The 24,146-nt window shown below is 41.2% G+C and overlaps 1 protein-coding gene across 3 annotated transcripts in view; it reads right to left on the minus strand.

The window, feature by feature from the left end:
- The window catches only part of LOC126458398 (esterase FE4-like), a 325,378-nt gene that overhangs the window by 129,064 nt on the left and 172,168 nt on the right, over positions 1–24,146 (minus strand). For all 3 annotated transcript variants that reach the window (XR_007585628.1, XM_050095409.1, XM_050095408.1), the window contains 2 exons: positions 13,483–13,614; positions 911–1,064 (listed from right to left, as the gene is read on the minus strand). Coding sequence is in view for 2 of the 3 variants with exons in the window: in XM_050095409.1 (XP_049951366.1) it covers positions 911–1,064; positions 13,483–13,614 (286 nt within the window). In the remaining variant the exon portion in view is untranslated. The remainder of the gene's footprint in view (positions 1–910; positions 1,065–13,482; positions 13,615–24,146) is intronic.

Raw genomic sequence — 24,146 nt, forward strand, 5'->3', positions numbered from 1 at the left:
CACGACATAGAACAAACAGACACCACGCAGAGTGTTACAAGTTGTAAGTCTAGGGGACTGATGACGTCAGATGTTAAGTCCCATAGTGCTTGGAGCCATTTGAAGCATTGAATTTTTTGACTATGATAAGCGTGTAAGTTGGTCACTTTGCTATTGCCACGGAACGCTGCAGGTGTGGGTACACTTCCGGCTACCTTTATTTTGGGCTCTAAGTTATTGGTGAAAACAAGTCATTAAAATGCACCTCATATCAGTTACGTAATTACGCAAAGATGCAGCCAAACCGTTAAAAATAAATGGTGGTAACATTCACCGCTGGTATCTGTGCAGTAACCTGGGCTGGCAGTCTTTTGGTTAAGCGAGAGGTCGTGGGATCGATTCCCGGTCGTACCAGGGAAGTTTTTCTATTTGACTTTAACCTAGTTTCCACCTATCAACGAATTGAAGATGCAGCAGGAACGACATGTGGTTCTGATTCCATGTTAAACTGGCCCCCTTCCCCCAACTGGATTAATGAGGTATGATGCATGCAAGTATCCGAAGAGGCGTCCAATTGAAAGACTTGCACAAGACTGTTGAGCCACAAGAAGTTATATTTATATCTGTGTAGTTCCAAAACCTCATTCGCTACCGAGCGAGGTGGCGCAGTGGTAGCACACTGGACTCGCATTCGGGAGGACGACGGTTCAATCCCGCGTCCGGCCATCCTGATTTAGGTTTTCCGTGATTTCCCCAAATCGCTCCAGGCAAATGCTGGGATGGTTCCTTTGACAGGGCACGGCCGACTTCCTTCCCCAAACTTCCCTAATCCGATGAGACCGATGACTTCGCAGTTTGGTCTCTTCCCCCAAACAATCCAATCCAATCAATCGCTGCGCTTAGAGTACTGCAGTCGGCAGAAGTACTTTACCGAGAATGCCGAGGCGGTAGTTGATGGTGACGAGGATGACGCCGTGCTCCACAAAGTTGGGAGGGCCGTAGAAGTTGGAGCCGCCCACGCTGAAGCATCCGCCATGCAGGAACACCATCACAGGTAGCTGCGGCGACGGACCCACCGTTGGCAGCTGTGGATAGCATGTACACTAGACTAGCAGCTCAGCATTATCAAAAAAATCGATATGCACAATCTGCTGCAAACAGTCATTCAATTTCAAAGGCTCAAACTTCTACATCACTGCAGATAGGAACTTACAAGAGGAAGCCACGACGTTTGGAACGCGGATTTACTGCAAACTTCGTACACTCGTAGTACTTTATGAGGACAACAAAATGTGTAAGCAGTAGCGCGTACTTCTCAAGCGTTATTGACGAAATCGCAAGATAATTTCGGTCGTCAAATATACAGGGCTATTACAAATGATTGAAGCGATTTCATAAATTCACTGTAGCTCCATTCATTGACATATGGTCACGACACACTACAGATACGTAGAAAAACTCATAAAGTTTTGTTCTGCTGAAGCCGCATTTCAGGTTTCTGTCGCCAGAGCGCTCGAGAGCGCAGTGAGGCAAAATGGCGACAGGAGCCGAGAAAGCGTATGTCGTGCTTGAAATGCACTCGCATCAGTCAGTCATAACAGTGCAACGACACTTCAGGACGAAGTTCAACAAAGATCCACCAACTGCTAACTCCATTCGGCGATGGTATGTGCAGTTTAAAGCTTTTGGATGCCTCTGTAAGGGGAAATCAACGGGTCGGCCTGCAGTGAGCGAAGAAACGGTTGAACGCGTGCGGGCAAGTTTCACGCGTAGCCCGCGGAAGTCGACGAATAAAGCAAGCAGGGAGCTAAACGTACCACAGCCGACGGTTTGGAAAATCTTACGGAAAAGGCTAAAGCAGAAGCCTTACCATTTACATTGCTACAAGCCCTGACACCCGATGACAAAGTCAAACGCTTTGAATTTGTATATACCTGTGCGTGGCCATTTTTACTAAGAAGCTGCGGCAGCCGAGTGGTTAGCATCCAAGCCCCGTAATCGATGGATCGAGTCCCGTTCGTCAGTTTTTTTTTAATTTCTAACACAGTCATTTTCTTTACTATTTATATTACAGTTGATACAATGGGAAAAATACGTATAACAGGACGAACTTTTATTAAATTTACAAAGTTATTTGGCAGTCTACAAATTTTTTATTACCACAAATAGTATAATATTCATAACTATCGACTAGTAAACGACCACACGCATGAAGTGATACTGAAAATGTATGCTTGTCCGTGATTTGAGAAATTCCTTATACCTGGAAGGAGCCCGAAGCGACTTGTTACCTCCAAGTTTTGACCGGCTCAGACGGCTTTCAAAAGATGTACAATTAATCGTCGCCTTCGACATTACGAGTACAAGTTGCAGGATGGTATTTTTCGTAAAAACATGGAAAACAAAGTTAAACGGCACCACCTGCATTGAATAAACGCTATGTTTCCTCATACGCAAGGTCTTTTGAGGTTTTCCGTGGAAAAACAAACCTCGTTAACATTTTCAAAAACCTCTCCTTCAGCCGATAATTTGGAAGTAAACCATGCATACCGCAGCATTTTTTAAATATCGGCGCTGGTAATTGGTCATGCAGTATCGAGTGTATTTTCATGGCGTCTTCACGAGAAGCAATTTCTCGTTCTCTTTCCATTAAATACGAACAGTTATGAAGACACGGACAAGCATATATATTCAGTATCACTTCATGCGTTTGGTCGTTTACTAGTCGATAATTATGAATATTATATTATTTGTGACAGTAAAAATTTGTAGACTGCCAAATAACATTGTAAATTTAATAATAGTTCATCCGATTACACGTATTTTTCCAATTATATCAATTGTAATATAAATAGTAAAGAAAATGACTGTGTCAGAAATAAAAAAAAACTGACGAACGGGACTCTATCCAGCGATCCAGCGGCTACGGTGGGGCTTGAACGCTAACCACGCGGCTGCCGGCGCTTCATGGTAAAAATGGCCACGCACAGGTATATATTTGCCGACCGAAATTATCTTGCTATTTTCTCAGTAACGTTTGAGAAATACGCTTCTCCTACACATTTTGTTGTCCTCATGGAGTACTCCGAGTGTACGAAGTTTGCAGTAAATCCGCGTTCCAAACGTCGTGGCTTCCCTTGTTAGTGTAGGCCTACGTTTAAACTCACGATTTAAAACTTGCCAGAAGGGGCTCCCACGTGCAGCTCGGTCGCCCGTTCATTCTCACATCGTGTGGATGGGCTAAACTGTGACTTTCTGATGTCAGTGCTGGACGAACGGCGAAAGGTGGGAGCACTCAATGCACCCAGCAATGTTGTCGAACTTGATCGTTTTGGTGATGCAGGTGTTATGGTGTTCGGAGGCACAATATTTCGTGGACGTATTACATCCAGATCTTTGAACAGGGTACACTCACAGAACAACTTTAGTGTGACACTGTTCTATTTCTCCATGTTAGTCTGACTTCATACACCAGTGGCCTTTAAAATTGCTACACCAAGAAGAAATGCAGATGATAAACAGATATATTACACTAGAACTGACATGTGATAACATTTTCACGCAGTTTGGGTGCATAGATCCTGAGAAATAAGTAGCCAGAACAGCCACATCTGGCCGTAATAACGTCTGTGCATTGAGTCAAACAGAGCTTGGATGGCGTGTACAGGTACAGCTGCCCATGCAGCTTCAACACGATACCACAGTTCATCAAGAGCAGTGACTGGCGTATTGTGACGAGCCAGTTGCTCGGCCACCATTGACCAGACGTTTTCAGTTGGTGTGAGATGTGGAGAATGTGCTGGCCAGGGCAGCAGTCGAACATTTTCTGTATCCTGAAAGGCTCGTACAAGACCTGAAACACGCGGTCGTGCATTATCCTGCTGAAATGTAGGGTTTCGCAGGAATCGAATGAAGGGTAGAGCCACTGTTCAACGTGCCGTCAATGCGAACAAGATGTGACCGACACATGTAACCAATGGTACTCCATACCATCACGCCGGGTGATACGCCAGTATGGCGATGACGAATACACGCTTCCAATGTGCGTTCACCGCGATGTCGCCAAACACGAATGCGACCATGATGCCGTAAACAGAACCTGGATTCATCCGAAAAAATGACGTTTTGCCATTCGTGCACCCAGGTTCGTCGTTGAGTACACCATCGCAGGCGCTCCTGTCTGTGATGCAGCGTCGAGGATAACCGCAGCCGTGGTCTCAGAGTTGATAGTCCATATTGCTGCAAACGTCGTCGAACTGTTCGTGCAGATGGTTGTTGTCTTGCGAACGTTCCCATCTGTTGACGCAGGGATCGAGACGTGGCTGCACGATCCGTTCCAGCCATGCGGATAAGATGCCTGTCATCTCGACATCTAGTGATAAGAGGCCGTTGGGATCAAGCACGGCGTTCCGTATTACCCTCCTCAACCCACCGATTCCATATTCTGCCAACAGTCATTGGATCTCGACCAACGCGAGCAGCAATGTCGCGATACGATAAACCGCAATCGCGATAGGCTACAATACGACCTTTATCAAAGTCGGCAACGTGACGGTACGCATTTCTCCTCCTTACACGAGGCATCACAACAACGTTTCACCAGGCAACGCCGGTCAACTGCTGTTTGTGTATGAGAAATGGGTTGGAAACTTTCCTCATGTCAGCATGTTGTAGGTGTCGCCAAGGGCACCAACTGTATGAATGCTCTGAAAAGCTAATCATTTGCATATCACAACATCTTCTTCCTGTCGGTTAAATTTCGCGTCTGTAGCACGTCATCTTCGTGGTGTAGCAATTTTAATGCCCAGTAGTGTATTTAAGGATGACAATGCGCGACCGCATCGAACAGCGGAGATGGCGGAGCTCTTGGAAGGAGAGGATGTTCGGCGAGTGGACCAGCCTGTCCGTTCCCGCGTCTTAAATCCCCTCGAGCACGCGAGGGGGCAGTGGGGACACGCACTGCAGCAGCTCCACATGCACTAACGTCTGTCCAGCAGCTGTCAACTCACTGGTTTAGGAATAGCTACAACGCCCCACCACAAGAACTCCTCATCAACCTTGTGGTCAGGATGGGAGCATGTTCCAGAGCATCCTCTGTTGTCCGCGGTGATCACACACCCTATTAAGGTTCAACAGTGCGACCAAAATTCAATGTGAAAGGATGTCACTGATAACATTCGCTGATGACATTGCTGTCCTCAGTGAAGGTGTTGGAGAAGCCCAGGATCTGCTGAATAGAATGAACAGTCTGATGAATGTAGAAAATAGATTAAGAGTAAACCGAATAAGGACGAAAGGAAAGAGAAGTAGCAGAAATGAGAATAGTGAGAAGCTTAACATCAAAATTGGAGATTACGAAGTGGAAGAAGTTAAGGAATTATGCTACGTTGGAAGCAAAATAACCCATGACCGACGAAGCAAGGAATACATAAAAAGCAGATTAGTAAAGAAAGATAAGGCATTCCTTGCCAAAAGAAGTCCTTTGGTATTAAACACAGACCTTATTTTGAGAAGAAATTTCTGATAATGTACCTTTGGAGTACAGCATTGTACGGTAGTGAATCATAGACTGTGGAAAAACAATAGGTAATTGAAGCGTTTGAGATGTGGTGCTACAGAAGAATGTTGAAAATAGGGTGGACTGATGAGGTAAGGAACGAGGCTTTTCTCTGCAGAATCGGCGAGGAGAGGATCATAATGGAAAGCACTGACAAGAAGAAGGGACAAGACGATAGGATATGTGTTGAGACATCAGAGAATAACTCCGTTGGACTAGAGGGTGCAAGAGCTAATTTGAGATGAGGAGATTGGAACAGAAGAGAAATTCGTGGTCGGATCATCAGTTTAATGTTCAGGGGATCATCATAAATCGCTGTGACTTCAGTGTAATTATTGTCTTTGAATAAAAGCGTCATTTCTGTTCGTCTCCCTGCATATTGCTTTCAGCTACCTTCTGTGCTATATTGTAGCAGTTCTTTCTACGTATGGTCTAAGATTCATCTGGATATGTTAGTTAGCAGTTTGACATCGTGCGAAAATATTTTCGTCCTTATGTTTTGCTCACTTGTTTATAAGCTCTTGTAAAATTCGCACCTCTTTTTGAAAATGAAAATTTTATAGAAAAAATTTTAATCTTCATTCATGTAAAAGATGTAGACATCTGAAAGAGAATGATCTTTTTAAAACAGCCTGCATTTCCTGAACAAAATATCGGAAATGCTACAGAACACAACAAAGTTTAATTACGAGGGCTATCCAGAAAGTTAGTTCCGATCGTCCTCGAAATCGGCACTACTGTAAAAATCAAAAATGTTTTATTTGCAACAGCTAGCCACAACTCCCAGCTAATTATCTAAATAATTACCGCTCCAACTTAAACATTTGTCGTGGCGTTGTACTAGTTTTCAATACCCTTGTCATAGCAGGCAGCCACCAGTGCTTTCCGCTAATTCTCTATTCAAGTCTACAGCTCCTTGTCTGTGCCAAAACGTTGTCTTCATAGTCAGCGATTCGTGCGAGCAGAGATGAAACTCAGGGGGTCAATTGCGGTCTGTATTGCGGGTGAACAAACACTTCCCACTGAAAACGCTGCAGCAGTATCTTCATTGCCCCTGCAGAGTGCAGCTGAGAATTGTCATGAAGAAGGAACGGCGTGACAGTTGTATTACGAGGGCTGCATAGCTTCAGGCGAAATTTCTCACCAGGCCCTCGTACTTGGCGAGAGACACTATTTTCTAAGTACATTTACGTGCTCACTGTGGGCTCAGAACTGAAAAGAGCGATGTGACGCGATCGACGGGCGTTCTACAGACACTGCCCAATACATCTGTGCAGAGTTTCATCAGATTTTTACAGTGGTTTCCATTTCGCGGCCGATCGGAACTTTCTTTTTGGATAGCCCTTGTTCAACACATACTTTATCATTTTGAGTAGCGCACTTACATTTATGACAATACCTTAAAGAGATACTGTGTACCTACATGAGACAGATTCATTCTGCTTTTTGTTATTCATAGTGTTGTTCTATTTTAGAACCTTTCAAAGTGGCGTAACGCTGAAACAGCTAAAGAATAATAGGCGAATAAAATACTGTGGTCAAGCCAGTGTAGAATTATTAAAGGGGTTCGGTGAAATGAAGAGCAAGGATGACAACATAAAGAGTGCAATGGAAATCTCACTGTTTAACGCAGAGGAGATAGCGGATAAGTCCAAAGATTATCTTGAACCCTCTAAGTGGGGGATGAATTGTCTGACGATGTGATAGAACAAGAAATTGGAGTTAATATCGAAGAGATAGGGAATCCAGCATTGGAGTCAGAATTTAAAAGAGCTATGTAAGACTTGAGATCAAATAAGGCAGAAGGGATAGATAAAATTCCATCGGAATTTCTCATATCACTCGGGAAAGTGCCAACCAAACGACTATTTAAGTTGGTGTGTAGAATCTATGGGACAGATGATATACGATCAGAGTTTCACGAAAATGTCATTCACAAAATTCCGAAAATAAAAAGGGTAGATAAGTACAAGAACCATTGCACAGTCAACTTAACAGCTCACGCTTCCAAGTTGCTGACAATAATAATAGGCAGAAAAATGGAACAGAAAATTGAGGATATGTTTGATGACGAAGAGATGATAGGAAAGGTAAAGGCGCCAGAGAAGCAGTTCTGATGTTGTACTTGATAATGGAATCAAGACTAAAGAAAAATCAAGACGCGTTCATAGGATTTGTCGACCGGGAACAATCGTTTGACTATGTAAAATGCTCCACTATGACAGTCTGAGAAAAATAAGAATAAACCATAGGGAACGACGGGTAATATGCAATATGCACAAGAAGCAAGAGGGGACAACAAGACTGTGTAATCTTACCCTCTCACGAATCACCATTAAATTTCTCGTAGTCTCTTCAGTATTTTCAAAAGCTTTGAGAGGCGTAAGATAAACAAAAGAAAAACTTTTTATTTATCTTCATTATCTCGTTGTTGTCGGCTCCAGCTATTGAGTGTAGGGCTACATTCTTGCGGCTGAAATTTGGATTTAACGTTGTGGGTTCGTATTGAACTGAATAACTGATGAAATTCTTTCAGTTACTATGAGTATCTTTTTATTTAATTTCATTCTTCCGTATCACACCGACTTTACAAACTCCATTTTCAAAAAAAAAAAAAAAAATTACATTGTTGTTAATATACTTAGAAAAACGTCTACTTCCATCAGAGGCATGCCCATTACTACTTACATTCTGCGGTACTCACAATATTCCAAAGACTGTACAAAACGAAAGAGTTTACAAACTTTTTGACCAAAGAAGAATCTTCGCTAAAATGTATCATTATTTTGTAAATTAACCCAGAAATAAATTAAATATTTCACGTTAGATTGTGCAATTAATAATATGAATTTTAAGTATACAAGAAATTTCGTAATTTTAAATATTTTTAAAAGAAGAATAATTTTAACTGCACATGCAGAGTACTAATAAATTAATTTCTTTTTATACATTTTAGCCTGAAACATTAACACATCGTATACAAAATCATATGAAGTTCATTCCGTTAGACAGCTGATATGATGTTTACCTATTCAAGAATCGATAGTATACTTGGTATCGGTTCTTACTGTTAAAAAAAGTTGTTAGAGGAGGGTGTCCCATTACAACTGGAAGACCAAGAACGAAGGGCTCGGATTCAAAACGGACAGAGATGCTGTCTTTCACGCCTGTTGTTCAGTCTGTACATAGAAGAAGCAACGACGAGAATAAAAGGAAGGTTCAGCAGTGCGATCAAAATTCAGTGTGAGGGGATGTCACTGATAACATTCGCTGATGACATTGCTGTCCTCAGTGAAGGTGAAGGAGAAGTGCAGAATCTGTTGAACGGAATGGACAGTCTGATGAATGCAGAAAACAGATTAAGAGTAAACCGAATAAGGACGAAAGGAAAGAGTAGTAGCAGAAATGATAATAGGGAGAAGCTTAACATCAAAATTGGTGATTACGAAGTAGAAGAAGTTAAGGAATTATGCTACCTTAGAAGCAAAATAACCCATGGCCGACGAAGCAAGGAATAAATAAAAAGCAGATTAGCAAAGAAAGCTAAGGCATTCCTTGCCAAAAGAAGTCTTTTGGTATCAAACATAGACCTTATTTTGAGGAAGAAATTTCTGAGAATGTATCTTTGGAATACAGAGTTGTATGGTAATGAAACATGGACTGTGGAAAAACCGGAATAATATGTAATCGAAGCGTTCGAGATTTGGTGCTATAGAAGAATGTTGAAAATAGGGTGGACTGATAAGGTAAGGAACGAGGCTTTTCTCCGCAGAATCGGCGAAAAGAGGAACATAATGGAAAGCACTGGAAGCAGAAGGGACAGGATGATACGATATGTGTTAAGACATCAGAGAATAACTCCGTGGACTAGAGAGTGCAAGAGCTAATGTGAGATAAGGAGATTGGCGCAGAAGAGAAATTCGTTGCGGCAAGTATCAGACTGGTCAAAAGACTGATGATTCAAAAGAATGGAAAATCACTTACAATCAATGCCCTAAACTGTTTATTTCACACATTCCAAATCCTGTCTTCAACTGCAACTTTCATCCGCTGTGGCGCCCCTCTCGTAGCATAGCAGTTATTCTGTGATGCTTTAATACCTATCCTGTCAACCTGTCATACTTCTTGTTAATATTTCCCACATATTCATTCACTCGTCGAGCTTGTAGAGACTCACTTCATTCCTTAACTTGCCAGCCCACTCAGTTTTCAGTATCCTTGTATAACACAACACCTCGAACGCTTCGATTCTCTTCTTTACCGGATTTCCCACAGTCCATATTTCACTTCCATACAATGATGTGTTCTATACGTACATTTTCACAAATTTCTTTGTCAAATTCAGGGCTATGTTTGGTACTGGTTGGAAATATTCCTTTTCTTGTGCTAGTCTATACCTTACATTTCTCTTAATTAGTCAGCCTTGTGTTAATTACTTCCAATATAACAAAACTAGTTCAGTTTGACTTCTACATAGTGCTAGATTTTGATGTTAAGTTTGTCACTAATCTCATTTGTTGTAGTCTTCAAAACGTTTGATTAGCTTTGGTATACTCTCAGTCCATGTTATGTACTCAGTAGACTATTCATTTCATTCAACAGGCTCTTTAAGTCTTCTTCATCTTCACAGAAGATAGCAATATCATGAACGAAACGTATGTGTTCACAAATCGTAAAATTTCATTACTGTCTTTCTTTTCTTTCCGTCATTACATCTTCGATATACAGGTAGAACAGTAGAAAAGAAGATTACATACCTGCTTCACACTCTCTTTAATCAGCCCTATTTTCTCTCGGTATCTCGTTATCAATGTTTCCTCTTTATTCTTGAGCATCTTTTTATATTATCAGTCTTTCCTTTTAGGAGTACTTATTTTTGTGAGGATTTCGAAAATCTTACACCACTTTACAATGTCGACTGTTCTTTTCTAGGTAGACAAAGCCTATCGCAGTATCTTGATATGTCTTACTTCCATTTTCAATTATTGCACTTTTTATGAAACTAAAGATATACCTTTAAAAAGTGAAAAACCGGATAGTTTCTTACAGAACAACAAAACAGTCAATGGAGACTGTAATTATCTATAAATACTGTACGCGTTTGGGATCAACACGGTATGTCCTCTCTATGAGACAGTGGACAAAGCGACACACTCTGGTCTTTCGTTTGCTACTTTGAACACTCTGTGCTCTTCCGCCTGGTGCCGTGAGGTTGTGCGATGCTGATTAGAATAGATTTGTTTCATTGTTATACAGAAACATGTACGTTTCAAGCGACATCTTTCTGGATTATGGTGAGATGGTTGCCTACTTGCGTTGTCTTTGTGTAGTTGTACTTTGCGGTACATCAGATATATTTTCGTGAGATAGTTTGCAGTCGTATTCAATGAGAGCAACATTCGTTCTTTGTTCGAATTCACAGTTTCATTAGAACACGTGGGACACAGTATCCAATTTCTATTCGGTTATCTGGGGTTCCAAGGTGATTATCTCATTGTTTTTCGACCCGTTAAATAATAATGTAGATGTTTATGTGAATATAGGCTGATTTGTCCGGTGCTTGTAAATGTACGGCCATGTAAAATCACGCGCTCCGTTGAAGCGCACTTGCATGTAAAATATGAGATTTTGTATCCATTTTCTGAACGATGTACCAAAATACATCTGATGTTCGTGTAATTCAGGATTCTTACGGAAGTTATTTTTCGCTTCTCTGATTTTCTCTCAAATCTTTACATGTTTGCAATTAAGAATGAAGTTATAGAACGAACTGCTTTTCGATTTCAATATATTTCAAGCAGAGAGAGAATAAACAGCCTTTTGCAGTAATGGAGCTTTCTTATTTTCAAATTAAATTTTCAGGTAGCCAGGTAAGTTCGTATTGTATGGAACTTCAAGGCACGTGGCTGCATTAACTCAAACTTTTTTTTCAATTTAGTAGGTGCTATAGGATACAGAATGCAAACATATTTGCATTGCACGAAATGCACTTATAAAGTGTAATTCACATGCACGTATAGTAACTACATGAAATCTGTTGTAAGGATTATAGTTTCAGTTTTGTCATTGTTTAGCTTATGTTAAACTCCCCTTTAATTACCCCGGTGCACTATCACATAGTTGTGTGTGTGTGTGTAGAGAGGAGGGTGTGTGTGTAGGGGTGTGGTGGTGGGGAGGGGGTATGGGTGTGTGGATGTGTAGGTGGGTGGGTGTGCGGATGTGTAGGTGGGTGGGTGTGTGGATGTATGGGTGTGGTGGGTGCATTGGTGTGTGTGGTTGAGTGGATGTGGGTGTGGGTGTGTTGTTGTGGGTGTTCACATGGGTATGTGGGTATGGGTGCCACTTCAATTTTGATTTTCAAGGAATTGGTATGGTTTAATTCATGCTGTAACTTTTACAGATTCCTTTTCACCACACTCATCTCGAAAATCTTCGTAAGGGTACTAAAGACCCCGATCTCGTGTGGCAAACAAACATTTATTGTCATCATTATCATCATTATGAGAGGAAAGGAGTAGATAGGAAAGAGAGACGACTGATATAAAATCTATATTTACACCAGAAAGTAAGGTTAAGGATTGGAAACGAAATGTCAGAAGGAAGCAACATTGGAGGAGGTGTTAGACAAGGTTGTTGCCTTTCTCCACTGTTGTTTAACGCATACCTTGAAAAGATTATTGGGAAAGGCTTAGATGGGAAAAGAGGAATATGTATTGGTGGAAAGAGAATAGAATGTATAAGATTTTCTGATGACATGGTATTAGTGGCAGGAAGTGAGAGGGCAGTGAATAAATTGCTGAAAGATCTGAATGAAGCTTGTGTGGAATATAGGATGCAAATAAACACAGCAAAAACAAAGAGTATGTCCATCAGTACAAGACACAGACTGTCCAATATTAAAGTAGGACAAGCTACCATTAGCCAAGTAAGTGCAATTCAATATCTTGAAAGCACAATAACTGAAGACTTCCGATGGCACCAGGAGGGGAAAACTCGAATTGCCATAGCGAAGGAGGCATTCAACAGAAAGAGGAGACTCTTATGTGGAAAATTAGATAAAGGTGTAAGGAAAAGGCTGGGAAAACTTTTTTTTTGTCTGGAGTGTGGCACTATATGGGGTAGAAACATGGACGCTGAGACAAGAGGATGAAAAAAGGTTAGAAGCATTTGAGATGTGGATGTGGGGGAGAATGGAGAGAATAAGCTGGATGGACAGAGTGAGTAATGAAAGAGTATTGGAAAGGGTTGGTGAGAGAAGATGTCTGCCGAAGGTTGTAAGAGAAAGGAAAAAGAACTGGTTGGGACATTCATTGAGAAGGAAGTGATTGCTAGCAGATGCTTTGGAAGGATTGGTTTGTGGGAGAAGACAGAGGAAGAAGGAGATACAAGATGATAGACGGCATAAAGGGAAGAGGAAATTATGCAGACCTGAAGAGGATGGCAGAAGACTAGACAGCCTGGAGAACTACCATATGAAGAACTGCCTTTCGGCAGAATACTAATGATGATGATGATTATCATCAAATCCTGACGTGCTTCTGACCATTGCTGGCTGAGTGGCTCTACTTTTTATGGGGGGGGATTGTGTTAAAAATTTGTGCCACACCACTGTAAGTCAAAACTGATAACACACTGATTGTAAATTTTTCTTTTAACGCTAATGAAAAACTTTTGAAAACCTTATTTAGTTTAGCAAAACCAGTCCAAGTCATATGTTGTACGTCCGTTCGCTGGGTTCTTCTGAAGAACACTGCGAATGCAGATTTAGTTTTTTGTCCATTGCCCGGTTAGCTGTGCTATGTGAATTCTTTGGTCAAGAGAGTATTGAGAAAGGAATCACGAAAGTCATGTGGCCGGTGCGACATTTTGTGTTCAGTTGGTAGTTCACAATGAAGCGTCCCTGGCGCTAGATGCCTCTAAGAACGTAGACCTGCGAGTGTGTTTACCTGCGGCGTGAAGACGTTGAGGTAGAGACAGTCCTCGTGGCCCAAGGGGATGGAGCCCTTGCGCTGGGGGCACATGCTGCCGAAGAACAGTGCCTTCCGGACGCCCTTCCACGGGGACTTGGGCACTGGCGCCTGTGGAAACGACAGACATTGTATCACTACTGGAGCACTGGAACGTGGAAGCCAAAGAAGGGTAGGTGGGATTGAGTTACGGGCATCGGGGTGTACGCAGCGCTGTGAGCGGGCGGGGGAGACAACTTTCTGGTGCAGACACAGTATGAGATAGCGGTGGGCGATAGGTAATTCGCGAACCGGTTCAGCAGCTATGATCCGCAAACAAGTTTACCTTGTGGCGACCTTTACCTACTTTTCCACTTTGGTTACAGCTACCAAACTGTGTCCTCGTAACAAACTTTTCAGAGATCGATAAGATTTCCCCGGTCACTGTGTTTTTCTTCGGTCCACATTTACCAAAAATAACGATACAACTTTATAACTTATAAGAAAAAGAAGGTTAGATTTTAACGTCCTGTGATGAGCTTTTGGAGCTGGAGAAGTAAACAAGTGAAAAAGTTTGAGTAAATCCGAGAGGCTTGCACTGGTAGCGCACTGCCCACTACAGGCAGGAATCTGAGTTCGAGTCCTGCCCAACACAAATCTTTTCCACAAATGTTCACTATTACGTGCCATTTTCATTGAGAACGTAGCTAGATAACTGTCTCAGACGAACAATAGCACAGAATACCTAACAATCATATACAACCGTTCGCTCGACGAAAGATCCGTACCCAAAGAGTGGAAAGTTGCACAGGTCACACCAATATTCAAGAAAGGTAGTAGGAGTAATCCACTAAATTACAGGACCATATCGCTAACGTCGATATGTAGCAGGATTTTAGAACATATATTGTGTTCGAACATAATGAATTACCTCGAAGAAAACGGTCTATTGACACACAGTCAACATGGGTTTAGAAAACTTCGTTTATTGTGAAACACATCTAGCTCTCTATTTACACAAAGTGTTGAGTGCTATTGACAAGGGATTTCAGATCGATTCCGTATTTATGGATATCCGGAAGGCTTTTGACACTGTACCACACAAGCGGCTCGTAGTAAAATTGCGTGCTTATGGAATATCGCCTCAGTTATGTGACTGGATTTGTGATTTCCTGCCAGAAAGGTCACAGTCCGTAGTAATTGACGGAAAGTCATCGACTAAACAGAAGTGATTTCTGGCGTTTCCCAAGGTAGTGTTATAGACCCTTTGCTGTGCCTTATCTACATAATCGATTTGGGAGACAATCTGAGCTGCCGTCGTAGGTTGTTTGCAGATGACGCTGTCGTTTATCGACTAATAAAGTCATCAGAAGATCAAAACAAAATGCAAAACTATTTAGAAGAAATATCAGAATGGTGCGAAAAGTGGCAGGTGACCTTAAATAACGAATAGTGTTAGGTCATCCTCATGAGTGCTAAAACGAACTCGTTAAACTTCGGTTACACAATAAACCAGTCTAATCTACTCGTAAAAGTCGTAAATTCAACTAAATACCTTGGTATTACAATTACGAACAACTTAAATTGGAAGGAACACATGTTGTGGGGAAGGCTAACCAAAGACTGCGTTTTATTGACAGGACACTTAGCAAATGTAACAGACCTACTAAAGAGACTGCTTGCACTTAGCTTATCCGTCCTCTTTTAGCATACTGCTGCGCGGTGTGGGATCCTTACCAGGTAGGACTGACGGAGTACATCGAAAAGTTCAAAGAAAGGCAGCACGTTTTGTATTATCGCGAAATGTGGGAGAGAGTGTCACAGAAATGATACAGGCTTTGGGATGGACATCATTAAAAGACAGGGGTTTCTCGTTGCGACGGAATCTTCTCACGAAATTCCAATCACCATCTTTCTCCTCCGAATGCGAAAATATTTTGTTGACATCAACTTACATAGGGAGGAACGATTTCCAAGATAAAATAAGGGAAATCAGAGCTCGTACGGAAAGATACAGGTGTTCATTCTTTCCGCGACCTATACGAGATTGGAATAATAGAGAATTGTGAAGGTGGGTCGATGAACCCTCTGCCAGGCACTTAAATGTGATTTGCAGTGTATCCATGTAGATGTAAATGTAGATGTAAAATCCGATAACTAACTACCTGGGAAATTTGCTTGGTTTATCGGTGTCTGAAAAAAGGGAAACTGGACTCCCACACTACTAAGGCACAGTTTGTCGTAGCGTATTAGTGCTCGGCTCTTCCTCTACTTTGAACTGTATCCTTAAGCCTACTTTACAACGGCAAGTTCCTGGTCAAAATCGACAACTCGTGATGGGTGCCCGCAACACACCAGCGCGTGAATCGTCCGGCAAACAAGTCGCAAATGGCTCAGCGAAGTGCTGCGCATGTGCAAGAACAATGGGTCATGACCTCGCCTGCTGACATAGGAAATTGTAACCAGTTATCGCCGCGCCTGGTCGTATTATAGTACTGGATTTTGTGCATGTGCTTGAAACTTTATATAACTGATAGGCATTTGTTCGTGAGATTAGATTAGATTAGTACTTGTTCCAAGGATCGTGAATACGACACTTCGTAATGATGCGGAACGTGTCAGGTTAATAAAAGGTGTCATTACAAGATATTACATTACACAGAATATTACATGACACTTAATATTTTTTTTGGGGGGGCGGGAGGATTGGGGAAATTACCCACTTACTATATCCAAAAATTCATCTAATGAGTAGAAGGAGTTGCCATTCAGAAATTCCTTTAATTTCCTTTTAAATGCTATATGGCCCTATCTATCAGACTTTTGATGTTATTAAGTAAGTGACCAAAGACTTTTGTGGCAGCATAATTTACCCCCTTCTGAGCGAAAGTTAGATTTAACCTTGAGTACTGATGATCATCCTTTCTCCTAGTGTTGTAGCCATGTACACTGCTTTTACTTTTGAGTTCGTTCAGATTGTTAATAACAAATTTCATAAGTGAATATACAGTATATATTGGGAGGTTACAGTGAAGATCCCTAGCTCTTTAAATAAGTGTCTGCAGGATAATCTTGGATGAGCTCCAGCAGTTATTCTGATTATACGCTTTTGTGCAATGAACACTCTTTTACTCAATGATGAGTTACCCCAGAATGTGATGCCATACGAAAACATTGAAACCGTTGCGTGAGGACTTGATTCTTTATCCTATGAATGTTCTCCTGTGAGACAGGCCAAATATCTGAAAGCAAAATCTTATTTAGATGTTATAATACATTGCATGACAAGGAAAAGTGAAGCACCCAGAATACATGGTCAGATGTTATTGTACCTTCCTACACCTAGACACCATTGACTGGTACTTAAGCGATTAGTGTTGCATTCCTCTGCAACAGGTAGAACGGCCACCAGAGTGCACTAGTGTTGTTCGTGTTTAATGTTGTTGGCATGACGAGGAGGGATACGAAGGGCGTGAGCAGTGCCAGATGTTGAATGATCGACCGAGCGAGGTGGCGCGGTGGTTAGCACACTGAAATCGCATTCGGGAGGACGACGGCTCAAACCCACGCCCGGCCATCCTGATTTTAGATTTTCTGTGATTTCCCTAATTCTCTTCAGGTAAATGCCGGAATGGTTCCTTTGAAAGGGCACGGCTGATTTCTGTCCTCACCCTTCCCTAATCCGACGGCACCACTGACCTCGCTGTTTGGTCCCCTCCCCCAAATCAACCAACTAACGAACCATTACTGTGAGGTAGGCCGGCGTGGCAGAGCGGTTCTAGGCGCTTCAGTCTGGAACCGCACGACCGCAACGGTCGCAGGTTCGAATCCTGCCTCGGGCATGGATGTGTGTGATGCCCTTAGGTTAGTTAGGTTTAAGTAGTTCTAAGTTCTAGGGGACTGATGACCTCAGCTGTTAAGTCCCATAATGCTCAGAGTCATTTGAACCATTACTGTGAAGGCCACGGAGAGTCCGAGACAGTGTTATCAGCACCAGACAGAATGGAAAGAGTGCTTATTGTAGGTCTCCATTTAGCCAGCTGGTCGATCCATACAATATCCAGATTTGTGGGGCATTCGAATGCGACAGTGGTCCGATGTTTGAATAATAATACGAGTAATATATTAAACCATGCAGTCCAACATTTAAAAATATTCTTTATTTATTTATTATAATAAATAAATATTTTTATGTGTATTTTTATTTTAATTATTGATTTATTTATGGGTTTTAGTTGGTTTAGCCCCCCATGAACCATGGACCTTGCCGTTGGTGGGGAGGCTTGCGTGCCTCAGCGATACAGATAGCCGTACCGTAGGTGCAACCACAACGGAGGGGTATCTGTTGAGAGGCCAGACAAACGTGTGGTTCCTGAAGAGGGGCAGCAGACTTTTCAGTAGTTGCAAGGGCAACAGTCTGGATGATTGACTGATCTGGCCTTGTAACATTAACCAAAACGGCCTTGCTGTGCTGGTACTGCGAACGGCTGAAAGCAAGGGGAAACTACAGCCGTAATTTTTCCCGAGGGCATGCAGCTTTACTGTATGATTACATGATGATGGCGTCCTCTTGGGTAAAATATTCCGGAGGTAAAATAGTCCCCCATTCGGATCTCCGGGCGGGGACTACTCAAGAGGATGCCGTTATCAGGAGAAAGAAAACTGGCGTTCTACGGATCGGAGCGTGGAATGTCAGATCCCTTAATCGGGCAGGTAGGTTAGAAAATTTAAAAAGGGAAATGGATAGGTTGAAGTTAGATATAGTGGGAATTAGTGAAGTTCGGTGGCAGGAGGAACAAGACTTCTGGTCAGGTGACTACAGGGTTATAAACACAAAATCAAATAGGGGTAATGCAGGAGTAGGTTTAATAATGAATAGGAAAATAGGAATGCAGGTAAGCTACTACAAACAGCATAGTGAACGCATTATTGTGGCCAAGATAGATACGAAGCCCACGCCTACTACTGTAGCACAAGTTTATATGCCAACTATCTCCGCAGATGACGAAGAAATTGATGAAATGTATGATGAAATAAAAGAAATTATTCAGATTGTGAAGGGAGACGAAAATTTAATAGTCATGGGTGACTGGAATTCGAGTGTAGGAAAAGGGAGAGAAGGAAACATAGTAGGTGAATATGGATTGGGGGACAGAAATGAAAGAGGAAGCCGCCTGGTAGAATTTTGCACAGAGCACAACATAATCATAACTAACACTTGGTTTAAGAATCATGAAAGAAGGTTGTATACATGGAAGAACCCTGGAGATACTAAAAGGTATCAGATAGATTATATAATGGTAAGACAGAGATTTAGGAACCAGGTTTTAAATTGTAAGACATTTCCAGGGGCAGATGTGGACTCTGACCACAATCTATTGGTTATGACCTGTAGATTAAAACTGAAGAAACTGCAAAAAGGTGGGAATTTAAGGAGATGGGACCTGGATAAACTAAAAGAACCAGAGGTTGTACAGAGATTCAGGGAGAGCATAAGGGAGCAATTGACAGGAATGGGGGAAATAAATACAGTAGAAGAAGAATGGGTAACTTTGAGGGATGAAGTAGTGAAGGCAGCAGACGATCAAGTAGGTAAAAAGACGAGGGCTAGTAGAAATCCTTGGGTAACAGAAGAAATATTGAATTTAATTGATGAAAGGAGAAAATATAAAAATGCAGTAAGTGAAACAGGCAAAAAGGAATACAAATGTCTCAAAAATGAGATCGACAGGAAGCGCAAAATGGCTAAGCAGGGATGGCTAGAGGACAAATGTAAGGATGTAGAGGCCTATCTCACTAGGGGTAAGATAGATACCGCCTACAGGAAAATTAAAGAGACCTTTGGAGATAAGAGAACGACTTGTATGAATATCAAGAGCTCATATGGAAATCCAGTTCTAAGCAAAGAAGGGAAAGCAGAAAGGTGGAAGGAGTATACAGAGGGTCTATACAAGGGCGATGTACTTGAGGACAATATTATGGAAATGGAAGAGGATGTAGATGAAGATGAAATGGGAGATATGATACTGCGTGAAGAGTTTGACAGAGCACTGAAAGACCTGAGTCGAAACAAGGCCCCCGGAGTAGACAATATTCCATTGGAACTACTGACGGCCGTGGGAGAGCCAGTCCTGACAAAACTCTACCATCTGGTGAGCAAGATGTATGAAACAGGCGAAATACCTACAGACTTCAAGAAGAATATAATAATTCCAATCCCAAAGAAAGCAGGTGTTGACAGATGTGAAAATTACCGAACTATCAGCTTAATAAGTCACAGCTGCAAAATACTAACACGAATTCTTTACAGACGAATGGAAAAACTAGTAGAAGCCAACCTCGGAGAAGATCAGTTTGGATTCAGTAGAAACACGGGAACACGTGAGGCAATACTGACCTTACGACTTATCTTAGAAGAAAGATTAAGGAAAGGCAAACCTACGTTTCTAGCATTTGTAGACTTAGAGAAAGCTTTTGACAATGTTGACTGGAATACTCTCTTTCAAATTCTAAAGGTGGCAGGGGTAAAATACTGGGAGCGAAAGGCTATTTACAATTTGTACAGAAACCAGATGGCAGTTATAAGAGTCGAGGGACATGAAAGGGAAGCAGTGGTTGGGAAGGGAGTAAGACAGGGTTGTAGCCTCTCCCCGATGTTGTTCAATCTGTATATTGAACAAGCAGTAAAGGAAACAAAAGAAAAATTCGGAGTAGGTATTAAAATTCATGGAGTAGAAATAAAAACTTTGAGATTCGCCGATGACATTGTAATTCTGTCAGAGACAGCAAAGGACTTGGAAGAGCAGTTGAATGGAATGGACAGTGTCTTGAAAGGAGGATATAAGATGAACATCAACAAAAGCAAAACAAGGATAATGGAATGTAGTCTAATTAAGTCAGGTGATGCTGAGGGAATTAGATTAGGAAATGAGGCACTTAAAGTAGTAAAGGAGTTTTGCTATTTGGGGAGCAAAATAACTGATGATGGTCGAAGTAGAGAGGATATAAAATATAGGCTGGCAATGGCAAGGAAAGCGTTTCTGAAGAAGAGAAATTTGTTAACATCCAGTATTGATTTAAGTGTCAGGAAGTCATTTCTGAAAGTATTCGTATGGAGTGTAGCCATGTATGGAAGTGAAACATGGACGATAAATAGTTTGGACAAGAAGAGAATAGAAGCTTTCGAAATGTGGTGCTACAGAAGAACGCTGAAGATTAGATGGGTAGATCACATAACTAATGAGGAAGTATTGAATAGGATTGGGGAGAAGAGAAGTTTGTGGCACAACTTGACCAGAAGAAGGGATCGGTTGGTAGGACATGTTCTGAGACATCAAGGGATCACCAATTTAGTATTGGAGGGCAGCGTGGAGGGTAAAAATCGTAGAGGGAGATCAAGAGATAAATACACTAAGCAGATTCAGAAGGATGTAGGTTGCAGTAGGTACTGGGAGATGAAAAAGCTTGCACAGGATAGAGTAGCATGGACAGCTGCATCAAACCAGTCTCAGGACTGAAGACCACAACAACAACACAGTTGGTTTAGCTTAGTTCCTTATTTTCTTTTATCTTTACTCTCCTGATAAGCTGGAAAATATAAATATTTCGTTGTAAATACCACAGGAGAGCAAGAGATGTATTCCGCAGCGGTGATCTCGCGGAAATTCCTCGTCGTTATCTGCTCCACCCGAAATATCTAAAACCTTTACTCGCTACGCAGATCGTTCGGCACAACTTATGAAACGTCCCCTTTGAATAATTCTACATGACTGTGCTTAACCTGACACACAATGTTTTTAGCGCAACGCAATCTGACTTTCAATAATTCGTACAAAAGAATGGGCCCTGACTAACATTAAACTATACCTTTCACAAATCACTTACCTCACAAAAATCTTCGCCACTCAAGCTACTGCAATACAGCGAGCGCCACTACTGCCAGCTAAATAAAAGATTCAAACTACTGAAGGCACTAACTACTGATAGGGATAGTTAGCAAATGAAAGATATTAATAGAGAACAAACAATGTATTTACCTTGATATCATCACAAGTCATAATATATATATCAGTTCATGACAAATTACAAACCTCCGCCATCTCTCTCCCCACATCCACCACTGCTGGCGGCTCACCTCCAACTGCGCAACGCTACGCGCTGTTCGCATCCAGCTGCCGCTGCCCAACACTACAATGGCGAGTATTACAACAATGCAAAGCAGCCACAGACTGCACACAGCACAGCCAGTGATTTTCATATAGAGGTGGCGTTACCAATAAGAAATCCTAAACAGCCTACTTACATAAGAACCTAAACAGACTACTTACATAAAGAAAACATAAACAGCCTACTTACATAGCCCCCATGCTCCCCACAAAAAAATTTTACAAATGGTGTTGGGCACTGGCCAATACAGATTTGACAAAAATTTTTCACAATTACAGTAACAAAGATATAAAATGCACACACTTATTGATACAACGTTGGTCAAAAGCTAAAATTTTGTCACAGTCCATAAAGACAGTCCTAATCGTACATAACAGTAGAATAGCAGTGTTTTTCTCAAAGTCTGAGCAGTAAAAGAAAATGCACACGGAAGTAGTGGATTTCCATGCTGTCTTGAAGAAGTAGTGTTGTCCTTCCAACGGAAAGACAGTGCTGACTCTTGACATGCATACAGGTAATGGGCCACAACAGAGCAAACCCACAGCAGAGTCATTCGACGTTTTGAAGAATATTGGTAGGTAGGTCATCACAGAGCAGACCCACTGGAGTCCTGGTAGAGATTGTGGTATTGGTGGGCCACCAGAGGTGCAGACCCACTGCAGTCCTTGTAGAAATGATGGTATTGGTGGGTCATCAAAGATGCAGACCCACTGTAGTCCTTGTAGAGATGGCCAGCAGCCATCTGTTGCGATCTGTTGCGACTGTGCAGGTGCACAATCACCATCGAAGAGTCTTGCAGAGAATATAGCAAGTCCATAAACCACCACTTGTGCACTCACAACGTTTTTGGAATTGTCCTTAGATCCAGCAATGCTGTTATCCAGTCCCTTGCTGGATCATTAACACACGTGCAAACACTATCAGTCCCTACTTCTCACATATTGTCCATGTACTATGACCAACAGAAACGTGTGCAGTGAAATGTAACTTACAAGTTAATAATAAGATGAACTGGTGTCAATTACAATTTTATAAATTTACAACATGAAAATACAATTACAAAGATACAAAATACATCATTAAAGAACATAACAATATAGATAACATTTGTAGTAAAACAGGCGTTACAAAAGAATAGAAATAGACATATACATCAGTGGAATTATGACATGAGTACATACATAAAAGATCACAATAACTTTTGAAACATCAACTTCACACATGAGCATTAAACAGAATAAATAATGTGTAATCATATTTATAAGGTAAATAACATATTATTAATGCCAATTATATTTGAGGATAACAGTATTCCTCATCATAGTGAATGTAGCTTAATATTAAAAGAAGAAAAAATTCTATGAAACTACACAGAGACAGGAAGAAAACAAATACACAAGGGTACACAAACATATCGTGGGATAACACCAATGGGAAAGGACAGGGTTCGTTTTCAGTGTATCATTTGGTACTGCAGTCCAACCCAAAACTTCATATATCTTTCCTCTTATTTCATCCTTTGTTTCCACCAAAAAAAATTCTAACTAAGCATGCTTTCTGTGTTTATATGTTCACACATTTCTTACCTCAACATTTATTTCCAAGAAAATCCTACCTAAACCTGTTTTCTCAATGCATTTCTTCCAATTCATCGCAACTCATTCTCTTAGAGGCTACCCCCTCTTAAGCTAACTTAAATCTACTGAGCTCAGATGCTAAACTAAGGGACGAGGCAATGCAGCAGCACGTAAAACAATTATTATAAACAGCAATGAAAAAAATGGAAAATTGCAAAGCAAGCTACAGTATAAATTAGCAAAAGTCAAATTCAATAACACTATGCCTGGCAAACAGCAGCAACTTATACCTAAACATGACATAGCGCAAGCAGAAAAAATATTACACTAAAATGGCCATGTCTAATACCTATGTCACATCTTAACATTAGAGTGATGCATCACAATTTATTCTACAAAAGAAATTACCAAGTACTTGAAAAGAAAATTATGTGTTACTGTCATTAGTTCCTTCTTATTGTTCTTTCCTTTCCAAGTGCTCCTTTTTTTTTAAAGAATGTGGATCATAAAATAATTATTTAATAGATCTGTTGACAGAAAGTGTTCACATTAGCAAATGCATTTCATTTTATAAAAGCAATGCTGCAACACAGCTGAAAAACAGGTATCAAATGAAATAAGCAATTACGCAAACCAAAGCATAAAAATATCATTCAATAGTCATGTGACATTTCATAAGTTAGTAGAAATTCTCTCAACTCTCGTAGAAAGACGCTTGTCGTAATCAGGTGTGCAGATGTACGAATATTTCCCATCAATTCATAAGCATTTCAGTAATTAGCACAAAGTGTGAGTAATCATATGTTTTCAAGTAACGAGGGTGTCGCATTAGCGATGAAAGGCACACCCTAATGGCTTGTTCTCCAGGTGTTTGACACAGCTGTGTGCCCACAACGCATTACAAAAAACATATGTTTTCAA

The sequence above is a fragment of the Schistocerca serialis genome, chromosome 2, assembly GCF_023864345.2.
Source record: "Schistocerca serialis cubense isolate TAMUIC-IGC-003099 chromosome 2, iqSchSeri2.2, whole genome shotgun sequence".
Classification (NCBI taxonomy): Eukaryota; Metazoa; Arthropoda; class Insecta; order Orthoptera; family Acrididae; genus Schistocerca; species Schistocerca serialis.